This window comes from Lolium rigidum, chromosome 5, assembly GCF_022539505.1.
Source record: "Lolium rigidum isolate FL_2022 chromosome 5, APGP_CSIRO_Lrig_0.1, whole genome shotgun sequence".
NCBI lineage: Eukaryota > Viridiplantae > Streptophyta > Magnoliopsida > Poales > Poaceae > Lolium > Lolium rigidum.
In genome coordinates, this window is record NC_061512.1 from 69,672,755 (window position 1) to 69,684,356 (window position 11,602).

General features: G+C 42.8%; 1 protein-coding gene and 1 long non-coding RNA gene across 7 annotated transcripts; one reads left to right on the forward strand and one right to left on the reverse strand.

The window, feature by feature from the left end:
* Positions 1–62: 62 nt before the first annotated feature.
* On the reverse strand, positions 63–3,031 carry LOC124655480. Of its 6 annotated transcripts, none has more exons than XR_006988702.1 (5): positions 2,830–3,031; positions 1,733–1,850; positions 1,560–1,648; positions 798–1,475; positions 63–396 (listed from the first exon to the last, which is right to left on the reverse strand). It is a non-coding gene; the product is annotated as an uncharacterized LOC124655480 (long non-coding RNA). The 6 variants fall into 6 exon arrangements; XR_006988699.1 differs by having other exon boundaries at positions 798–1,149; positions 1,383–1,648; XR_006988698.1 differs by having other exon boundaries at positions 798–899; positions 981–1,648.
* A 3,596-nt stretch (positions 3,032–6,627) lies between these two features.
* On the forward strand, positions 6,628–7,865 carry LOC124656080. The gene has a single exon (XM_047194885.1). It carries the CDS (start codon positions 6,628–6,630, stop codon positions 7,783–7,785), a length of 1,158 nt encoding a protein of 385 aa, XP_047050841.1. The 3' UTR covers positions 7,786–7,865.
* Positions 7,866–11,602: the final 3,737 nt, after the last annotated feature.

The window sequence follows — 11,602 nt, forward strand, 5'->3', positions numbered from 1 at the left end:
ACGGGGGAGCAAGGCCGTCCCACTCCCGTTCCCACCCTGGCCTTGTCGCCACATTCCCGTTTCCATCCCCGATAGGAGCTCGTCCTCCGCCACCTCTTCCTCGTCAACCACGCCGCCGGAGCACCCGAGCTCCTTCGCCGGCCGATCCTAGCGCTGTCCTCCACCTCACCACCCTCTAGATTGTGCTGGGAAGCAACAGATCGACGAATGCAAGCTTGACTTTGTACCCTTCGGCCACCGACGAAACAGAAAATTCTGGCAAACTCCAAGCATCCCTACACCTCCTTGACATCTTCAATCCCAGGGTGAGCAGGCGCACATCCCAAACCACTTCTCCTCTCCCCCATATTCACATCGCTGCCGATTTATGGTCAACGTCATCAGCAACCTGACAGCCTAAAGTTCAGAGAAACACTGAGTCAAATGCTGAACCCAATCATATCGGAACTCTGAATCAGATTCTTCCAGCACCGGAGAAAATAATTATATGACCATCCTTACAATCAGTGATGCATAATCATGGAGTAACTAAACTTTGACTGGCCAAACTGGAAATAAGGGTGGGATGCTCACAAACAAGTCAGACTAGGGTAAAATACAAACCACACTGGGAGAAAGCATTCCAAATCAGTGGGATCATGCTGGAGATTTGCAAGAATAACACGGATGCGATAAGGCAGCTAGCAAGTACAGGAACAGATATGTGTTTTGACATTAGAATGCATAGTACTGTACATGAAGTATTGATAATAAGCAACTTATGTGAAAATCAGCTTACACAAACAGGAAATATTTACCCTCGTGATAGGATAAGCTGCCAAGCATATGGAAAGTGAAGAATTCCCCCGGGTGACTTTCTTGCTCATATTGTCATATGTAAATCATAATTGTGTAAACATCTAGAAATTGTGTAATGATGTATTGTTATGGCAGCGAATGATAAAATACCAGAACAACTTTTAGGTGTAGAGATAATTTACCATAAGTTGATTATGGAAAATTCCAACAATGTCACAATATGTTTTTCACCTTCATTTCTTCTCCACGCCATGAACGGAAATGTTTGTTAATGAGCTCAAGAACCTTGTCCACAGACCATTCCCCATCTAATTGTTGCATGTCTATTCGACCGTTGAAGAAATACAACACCTAACAGACAGAGTCAGGAAGATGGAATATGGTCAGAATCTGGAGAACAGAAGATTATGAAGTGTTGTACAATAAGACATTCCGTGTAAATATTCTCAAGCAATTGGGATGGTTCTTAAAGGGCTCAAAAATCTCTTGGTGGTGCAATATGGCATACACAACCCTGATCATGAACATGTTAGAAGCAGTTTTGGTTCTGCCTATCCAGTAAACTGCATTGGTAACTAACATACCTTGGGATTTCTGTGCAATGCATATGTAAGGATTGCATTCATGATTTCCAGAACGATTCTCAAGAAGTCAGTGTATATGTGAAGCTCTGTTGACTACAAAAGTAAACCACTGTTTAAACTATACAAATGAGATCATAAACAATGGTGCTATTACGATGTAAGATAACTGTAGAGTACCATATCATCTGAGACGATGCCTGTTTTCAATTTGATCAGATATAACTTTGAGAGCCTTGTAATTTTTTAACTCAGTTAATTTGGCATACCTGTTAGATAGTACATACAAGCAAAAGGACAAGTTAGCTTTACGTGCAAAAAGTAAGAACCGAATAGCGATTGAGATAACATACTTGCGAGAAAGCATGTCGAAGAGGCTAACCAGCCTTTGAGATGCATACACGCTCAGCCTATGGGCATGAAGGCCCATGTTTGCTAGAATCGTGAGACAGTTTGCGTGGAGGTAAACATCTGCAAGTATAGATAAGGTTATCATTAGACAATTATGAACCAAAGTAGTTTTTAGCTAGTGTGTAGTAAGCTGTAAGAATGGATAAGAGTGAGGGAAAAGGAAACTTCTAATGAAGAATGATCGATAACATTTGGTGATTTTTTTACATACGTAAACTTCCCTGAAACAGCAAAAGATTCAGGTACGTAATTGCAGCATGGAGAGGTTATACTTGTTGGTGAACTGCATACATAAATCTAAAATCTGCGACTCCACATCAACATGAAACCTCGGAAACTAAATTTCATATGAATAAACATGTAAGAGAAACAAGCAGTGATAGCTAAAGTAATACCCCAACAGACACTTATCGTGTACGGTTACATAGCCCCAGTTTAAGTTTACAATGTGAGTTCTCATAATTTGTCGACAACTAATGCCTATTTTGGAAATGCTCTACAACGTCTCAAGGAAAGACTTGCAATCAAATCTATTATTGATAATTCTCCTGATACTCAGTCAAGATTCAACCTTCAATATTAGGGTGCACAAATTCATAACCTCATGTTTGTGTGAACCAGTCCTAATTCATCCTGACGTTTTCTGCAACCAGATTAAGCAATAACTGAACATTTTTATATTTACTCAGTCCTTCATTATTCGACAGATTCCTACCTATCAAGCAGTCCAACCCTCCTGTAGCCCATTTTTGAACTAAAAAGCACGAACCTTTTTTTTCACGAACTAGACATGACTGCATCATTTGACAAACAAATTTAGACTACAATGCACCATCCAGGTTTTCAGTAATAACTTGCTAGGACTGCCACATTTTGTTTTCCTGTTTTCATGTGTTCCTAATATCAAACTAACAAATTCTGGAACCAGATTACTGAACTACTGCATTTTAATCCACTCGGTAGAAGATAAGTCTAGCAGACATTTTCGCCACTGTCACATTGTAAATATTTACCGCATCTTTTGGGCAGGAATATTTACCTCTTGGTCCAGCCCTTCGATGTTTGATTCATATTTACGGTGCACTGCGCGGAATCAGACTGCCGTCACCTTCTCCCTCGCCGGCACCTGCTACTGCTTCGACGATGCCTGCCACAAAGGGATCCAGCTCAATCAACCCGACATGGCTGTACACACCGTCTCCACCTGACCACCTTCACCATTCGCGGCTCCATCAACTGCGCCCCCATAGATTGCCATACTTCAATGAGAGACAGGAATTCTCCTGGTCATAATCCGAGACAAAATTGACCTCCATAGTTTCGAATCGGGAAAAATCGCATCCACTAACCTGCTCACTGGTTTCAGCACGGGGCGGGGGGAGGGAGGTGGGAGTCCATAGCCGTCGCCGGTATCTTGGCGTGCACCCTCGCCGCTTTCCTTGCCTAGCCGCCAGCTGAATCGCCGGAATCCAGAACATGGGGAACAGCCGAGGAGCTTCTACAGTTCTGTGGCAACGTCATGGGGATACCAATCTCGTTTTCAGACGTCATGGTCCAGATACCCCACCTCGACATGTTCCTCAGGTCCAGCTTGTCAGCACGACACGGCCGTCAATCTCAGCAAACTCGCCGTCATCCGCCGGTTACTTTCCCGTGGGTCAAGGGTACGAGCATACACGGGGCCACCGGCGTATTCATGTTTTACTGCTGCTTGCATGTCAGACTTTTGTTTCTGGTATATCAATCTCCAAGCACATCATAACGGCACAGATAACAGGATTAGATGCACCCGGGAGCCAAAACTCCATGCCCAACTGGGAATATTGATTTTATACTTATTTGATGGAGTTTGCAGACCAATACTTCTTAAACTATCTCCTAATATTTTGGCATTGCAGAGCGAGGACAGAACTAATGTTGAGTGCAGGGTGTACCAACAGACTGGAACCATCATGGTATATATGGGCCAGCTCATTTCTTCCCCAATTCAGTATCGCCTCTAGATCCTTAATAAACTCTCCAAATTAGTGAGAATTGACACTGAGACATGGCGTGCAGGGCAATACGGCTGTAGCCCATCATATACACATATAAATAATTTTCTATTCAACTCATTTTTCACAAAAGATGAAGATGTCTACACAAAATCTATAATTTCCTTAAAACATGAACGGGCGCGGCGACGCGCGCTTTCATGGTCTAGTTAATCATCATAATGAGAGTAAGGAGGCGGGTCACCATAATCAGAGTAAAAATCAACCGAAAATATCAACATGATTGCGGCGCCAGCAGTTTCATTTTCCAGTCCGTGGTTAAGACGCCGCCCAAGGAGAGAACCTCTTCAGGTCATGGACCGAGTCCACTGAGGAATAGAGTATGCAATCGCCGCACATACGAACTGCAGTGGCGCGGTCGCCTGAGAAGAAACGAGGATTTTTTTTGGTCGGCAAAGTAGTAAATCCGTCCGAAAAACTCATGAAAAAAAGATGAGCAACAGGGGTTCGTAAAATCGTACTCGTTGACAGATTTTTCGATCCGTATGCGATCGGCCCGGCGGATAAATGCCCAACATCCTACATCCAAAGCCCACTTAACAGTTTTAAAAGGCCCAAACAACCAGCTGCATGCTAACTCAATGATGGGAGTAGCAGCCCATCAAGGAACGAGCACTTTGAAGCGATCGATTGAGTGAAAGCGCCGTGAACGGGCAAACCCTATACACCGACCAGGTCGGCGCGTACCGCGCGCCGCACACCCCCGCGCGCGGTACGGGCCGGCCCAGTTAGGTGCGGGCTGCCTCCTTTTTCGGATTTTCTTTTCTTTTTTGTTTCTTATTTTCTGTTTCTTTTTTTCTCTGTTTTCTTTTTTCTGTTTTCTGTTTTCGTTTTTCTTTCGTTTTTTCTGTTTCCTTTTTTTACTTTTATTTTTCAGATTCGAAAAATAGAAATATTTTAAAAAATTAAATTAAAAAATGTTCAAATATAAAAAACCGTTCAAAATCTGAAAACCGTTCAAACATGAAAATTGTTCAAACATGAAAAATGTTCAAATTTAAAAACCGTCAAAAATTTAAAAATCGTTCGAACTTGAAAATTGTTCAAACATGAAAAATGTTCAAATATAAAAAACCGTTCAAAATCTAAAAATCGTTCAAACTTAAAAATTATTCAAACATGAAAAATGTTCAAATTTAAAAACATTCAAAAATTTAAAAACCGTTCAAACGCTAAAAATGTTCAAATTTTGAAAAATATAATTTTTTGAAAAATATTCAAAATATAAAATTGTTCAAATTTTAAAACTCTTGAATTTAAAAATGTTCATATTTTGACAAAAATCTTGAAAAATAATTTCATAAAAAATGTTAGATTTTGAAAAAGAAAAATATTAATAACAGAAAAAAACAGAAGAAATAGAAGAAGAAAAAAAAACGTACCTGAGCTAATGGGCCGCGGCCCAAACTACTCGACCTGGTCGCTGGGGGTGTGCGGCACCCCGCACGCGCCGACCAGGTCGGCCTATAGCAGTTCCCCCGTGAACGACCATTCGGTCTCCACCATTAGATGGCTGGATCGGATGGCCCAGGACGTATAAGCGCTGTAGAGGCTTCTAACTAGGTGAGTTTTACTGTTTACTAATTGTGACTCATATTATTAGTTTTGAATGCATATTTGCCATCTGCGTTTGTACGCGTTTCTTAAAAAAAAAACTAACATAGCTACAGTCACACAACGAGAGCACAAACTTTAAAATCATCACAAGCAACACAAATGCCAGCACATAAGCAAAATCAACGACAACAACAAAATGTTACGAAACCCCAAATCGTACACATGGAAAAACACATGTGGATTAAACCATTCAAGCAGCCATGTGCGGAGCCAGCGTTGTAATTTGGGTGTACACATCACCAAAATATCAATAACCGACATGTTACAAGACTTTCGTAATAATTGTTTGCAAAAGACAACATCTCACAAGCCATGTTCCTCGCCTCTCTCGCCCCTCGAAACAGCGACACTCTCCCCTCTCTAGGTCCTAGCGACTACACCATGACGACGCACGCATTGCACAGCCCGCCAATGCCATGCTTCCGTGGATCAGTTAGTTAGTCCGCAGAATCGCAGATCGACTGCCGTCGGTTGTCCGTAGTTGCACCTCGCATGGCTTCGAGCTCTCAAAAAACAGCGGCGCCTGTAACGTAGTGTGCTGAGCTCTATCATTGACTCGTTGTGTTGAACTGCAGATGAGCAATTGGTTAGGAATGGCTAATTGGAGTACGAATAGGCTTTCTACGCTTTGCATTGATGGGTCATCAAATAGTTGTTTGTTTAGTCCTTGGAAAAGCTATCAACCTACAACATATACGTACATACTATTTCTTTTTGGTAAAAATAATAGGTGTACATCCATGTATCTATGTAGCTCCACTTATGCGAGCATCACACATGTTGCGCTAGCATTAATTCTCAAGGCGACGAAAAGAATTGTGAAAAAAAGGAGAAAAATCAAAGTCCTCCAATTCTGAGAACTGTATGTATGTGGCGCGGGCTCTCTAGGGAGTCGATCCGCTGAGGAACTAGATAGAAACTGAATCCTATTTGGTTTAGAATTTGGGTCTGACCTGGTTTGGGCGTTGGTGTATTTTGTACGTGCATATAAAGCACGGAGGTAGACCGTGAGGTGGTGAATTTCCCCAAAGAATCGACCAGCTAAAAAAAGAACCGCCGTTTGGGTTAGAGAAAAACCGACTCGGTTCGGTTGTCCATCCATCTCATCAATCAACAATAAATAAGAGTAGGAAGAAGGGATTGAAGATTGAGGCTGTTGTTTTTTCATGGCACGCGGCGGCGGCGGCGGCGGCGGCGGCGGCGGCTGGATCTCCCTGCCGGCAGAGCTCATCAAGGAAGTCTCGGACCGTCTGCCGGCCGACGTGGACCAAATCCACATCCACCAGGTATGTTCCCACTGGCGCGCGTCCACCGCCCCGCTCGCAGCCTGCCGTCCCTGGATCGTCGCCGGCCACGACCACCACCGCAACCATTATAGCGTCGTCAACCCCATCGGCGACCACTCTTTCTGGCTGCCCCGTGGTGGAACAAGGATCCAACCCCGGGCCCATGCCCCGGCGGGCGTTCCCTACTGCTGCGGTATGCCCTGCGGCTGGCTCGCTCTCACCGACGACCTGCGATCCCCCACCAGGCTCATCCTCTGGGATCCCCTCTCCCAAGCTGAGATCCCTCTGCCCACTCTCACCACCGTCGCCCAAGTCTTCCTCTCCGGAGACCCCCTCACCTCGCCATCGTGGATGGCGATTGCGAGCCAGAAAATCCCCCACGTACAACTGGGGCAGAGGTTGTTCTTTTGGCGTCCTGGAGATGCAGCCTGGACCTCTCAACTCGAGTACCCCAACGGCAGGATCGAAGGCGCCGCCTTCCACCACTGCAGGTTCTACATCTCCACCAAGAACATGACCCTCGACATCTTTGATCTCCAGCAGCATCCTCCCAAGCGTTTCCCGAGGATAAACCTTTATCCTCCTCTGCAAGCGCGGTATCGACGCGTCCCTGGGAGGCCGGTGCCGCACGTGGTGGCCTGGAACAACCAGATGTTGCTCGTCATGGTGTACCGTGGGCTATACAACGCCACAGTCCTCGCAGAAGTCTACTCTCCGGATTGGGCTGCGCAGCCCCTCGACCTCCAGGAGAAGGTGACAGATCTTGGCGACTACTCGCTCTTCCTGGGCCGAGGTGACACGCTTGCTCTCTCCGCAAAGGAGTTCCCTGCCATCAGGAGAAATTGTGTATACTTTGTGGAGCACGATACAGCCAAGCATGATCGGTGGCTTGTTGTCTTTGATTTGGTGTCAAACGCTTTGGAACGAATTCCCCACCCAGAAGAGCAGAGGGAGGGCGGCAGCAAAACCAGTGGCTGGTTGGGCTATTCTTGGTTCTGTCCCAGAAGACCTTTTGTTCAGGACCAGGAACCTTTGTGAAGCTAATTAGGGAATTTTAGCAGCAACAAGCTCTCTATGAATTTATTTTATTTGTAATACAATCATCATTTTGGCAGCAACAAGCTTTGTATGAATTTATTATTTACAATACAATCATCATTTTAGCAGTAACAAGCTTTGTATGAATTTATTTTTTATTACTTGGTTGATTAGGAGGAGAATTTTTTCATATTAGAGTGACCTCCTTTTTAGGCAGTCTGAACATCACCAATAATAGATGTTGTTGCCCCAGATATTGGACCCGACAATTATGAGATGCGGTACTCCTCCAATCAATCAATCAGACATAAATTCAACTTCTGCATTTTCTATAGAACTATTGTACCAATTCTCTATATATCTTGAGCGCTTGCTAATTATTATTCTAAAGTCAGATTAGCTCAACAGGCTTATCTTTAGGTCAACCCTTTTGTTCTTTAGATTCTGAGCAAGTTTCGTGTTTTGGATAGAACATTGCATCATTTATCATGTTTGTATTATGGCTAGGATAAAGGTGTATATGGATTCTTATTAGTGGCGAATGACATTGGATGACTGTAATATCATGGTTTATTGTTTATGATGATGAACCTATCTTTACAATGAATCTCGTGAACTGCCTTCTAATTTTGCTCAAGTTGTCACCAGGCCACATGTATAATTCTACCTACAAGTATAGTTTTCCAATTTGTATGGAACATGTGGACTTGTAGGAAAGATTAATAGTTACTAATGTAGCTGGCAATGATTCACTGGTGACAAGGGAGTCTGATTGAGAATTGAAGAACCTGAATGAATTATATCTAGCCAATCTAAAGAAAACAACTGTGCAATACTATGGGGCTTCCCAGGGCATGTGGACTTTTTCACCACTAGTTATCTTACCCCATGCCACTGACTCTGGGGCCTGCTTTGATACAGGGTGTGCCTCTATATTCGAAAGTGTTAGTAGTAACAGACACGTTTTCTGCACCTGTGGTCTCTGGCTTCCCCCGTTACATTGGTCCTCTCGACCATGATGAAATCGGCTCCCGCTCCCGTAGCAACCATAGCTCGAGAGCATCACCCAAGAACCATGGAGGAGTACAAGTGATTAAGTAGCAACTTTATTTCTTTTCAGCGTATAGCTGCACTTTGCATTTGGTTTGGTGTAACTATTGTTTTCTTTTTCTTCAGCCTTTGTGTTCATTAGAACCTCAAATGGACATGATGCTATTGGATTCAAGTCACAATTCAATGATGATTGCATTTGAGTAATCAGGTTCTTATGTAATATGTTGATTTCTTTACTTAACTGTTTTGTTGTCTAGATGCGTTGGTTACACTAATTTTGCAATTCCTGTTGCCTAGCATTTTACAATTGTAAGTTCCTAGAAATGCAAGCGGCAATGTGGCAAAATTTGGTTGTACTTTGTGTGGTCGTTAGGTTGCCGCTTATATCAAAGTTATCATGTTATTTCCACTAAAGTGCATATGTATCTAACATAAGAATTTTGTCAGATGATAGCTGTTTTTTTTAGGAACACAGTACAAACGCAGACGCTCACATACATGCGCATACACTCACCCCTATGAACGCACACACGCACACCCTACCCCTATGAGCACCTCCGGAAGACTGAGCCGGCGGATTCGATCTTGAAATTGACGAAGTCACCACAGGCGCCTCGCTGTCGACGGGGTATTGATAGTTACGGCAAATGTGTCATGAGCATTGTTAATGGTCTTTTGGATTAGTCATGGTCAATATTTTGTGAATTTCCTAGGTGGTTAAGTTGTGCATAACTCAAACAACAATGGTGACCAGGCCCCTAGTGTTGTCGGTGGATGCATGCATGAAAGATGCAGATGATAGGTGGGAAATCGGGCAACCAGAGGAATCGCAACCACTCCGTCGACCACCAGGTGATCAATTCCCCTGCATAAATCTCATTTTACCCTTGATTTGGTACATGGCATGCTCAACATGGGTTTTCGGATCTTTGAAAAGCACCACAAAAGGCAAAACTTGTGTTTGTATGATGCATAGGCTACTGGAATGGTAATTGTACTTTTCCTGCTTTTTGCCATTTGGCGTGCTTACCTGTTCTCATATTTGGTTTTAATTCATTTAATATTTGGGCGGACCAGAGCTCAGAAACCAAAGATCGGTGTGTTTTCTCATTTAAGTTTAAAACAGTAGTAGTGGAGTTAAAACCTTAAATTTATTTGCTATAGTGGAGCATAAGAAAATATCATTTCACACATATCCTAATGTAGAACTTTATCTGGCTGCGTGCAAATGAAGCTTATAGTTGTGGATTTCAGAAGTTAGCTGAGTATATTTCAACATAGGTGATGTTGGTTCATAGAAACCCACTTCATCGTTCATCTCCTATGAGTTACTTCCTGATTTACCTTTTTATTTCTGAAATTCTAACGTGGCTTCCGTTGACTTGTTGCTCAGTCCCTCGCAGATTCGAGAACTGATCATGTATTCAATTTTTTTTTGCTTCAGATATGCTCTTGACTATTTGGTGAAGCTAGATCTAAAAGTCGAAGTGAAGCTCTAGTGCTCATAATAACTTGGAAGTTTTTCCCCTGCTCATCTATCTGTTCATGGTACCATGACAAAGTAAATTTCTGCACCATGAGAGAGTTCGAGTTAATGCCCCTATACCTGATATGTGATTCCTGTTAAAGTTCAGTTGTCAGACCACCAGTTCGATGAACTCTCTTAATGTAAGATGGGGAGCCGTATGCACATGAGAGTTCGCACTGTGCTGAGGCGGTGCAGCTTTCTGGGGCAGGTCGTGAACGGGTGTCCTCTGCTGTCCGGTCATCGTTTATGTCGCAAGTCCGGGTGATCTCATCACACTCACAGCGGCCGCCATGACCGGTGAGAAATCAAAAACTGTTGCCACAATCAAATCCATATGCCGTTTACTTATCATTGGTATGTAATAGATGAGAGTTTGCACTGTGCTGAGGCGGCGCAGCTTTCTGGTGCAGGTCGTGAATGGGTGTCTGATCTCATCACACTCACAGCGGCCGCCACGACCGGTGAGAAATCAAAAACTGTTGCCACAATCAAATCCATATGCCGTTTACTTATCATTGGTATGTAATAAATGACTAAATTGTACCCCTTGATATTTACACAGCTTTGAAAGGAGCTTAATTTGTAATAGGGGGCAAAGATTTTACAGTTAGACTAGTCATGGTGGGAAGTAACATAAAGTAGTAACATGCACATGTTACTACTCTATGTTACTACCTTCATAGTGGTTAGTAACATCAAAGTAGTACTACATCCGTTTCAAGGAATAAGGCGCACGCGTATTCCAAGACAAACTTTGATCATAAAAATTGAGCAACAAAATCTTGATTATATTATATGTAATTAGTATCGTTGGATTCGTATTGAAAAGAACTTTTTAACGATACTAATTTCATACAAACAATGTTTATCTATTTTATCTATTTGAAGTAATTCTTGGTCAAACAAAAAGCACGTAAAACGAGGGCGCTTTATTCCTTGAAACGGAGGTAGTATCATATATGTCTTCATTAATTAGCTTATAGACTCATTGTATCTTGAGAAGTGTGATGTTACAGTAACTAGCTATGTTACTCCATCCTCCTCTCTCCTCATTAACTCACTGCCACATAAGCAAATTTGCTGAGTTGGACACTTAGTTACTAGTGAAGTTACTCCCACTATGAGTAGTCTTATACAACTCTGGCCAATTCTGAATAGATGTACATTATATACAGCCATGAACCATCATTAACTCATTAACTAACAGTAAATCTGGATATTTACCCAGTCAAACTG

What these genes read in the sequence shown, in the direction of transcription:
- LOC124656080 (XM_047194885.1), top strand. Translation starts at nt 6,628, where the DNA reads ATGGCACGCGGCGGCGGCGGCGGCGGCGGCGGCGGCGGCTGGATCTCC.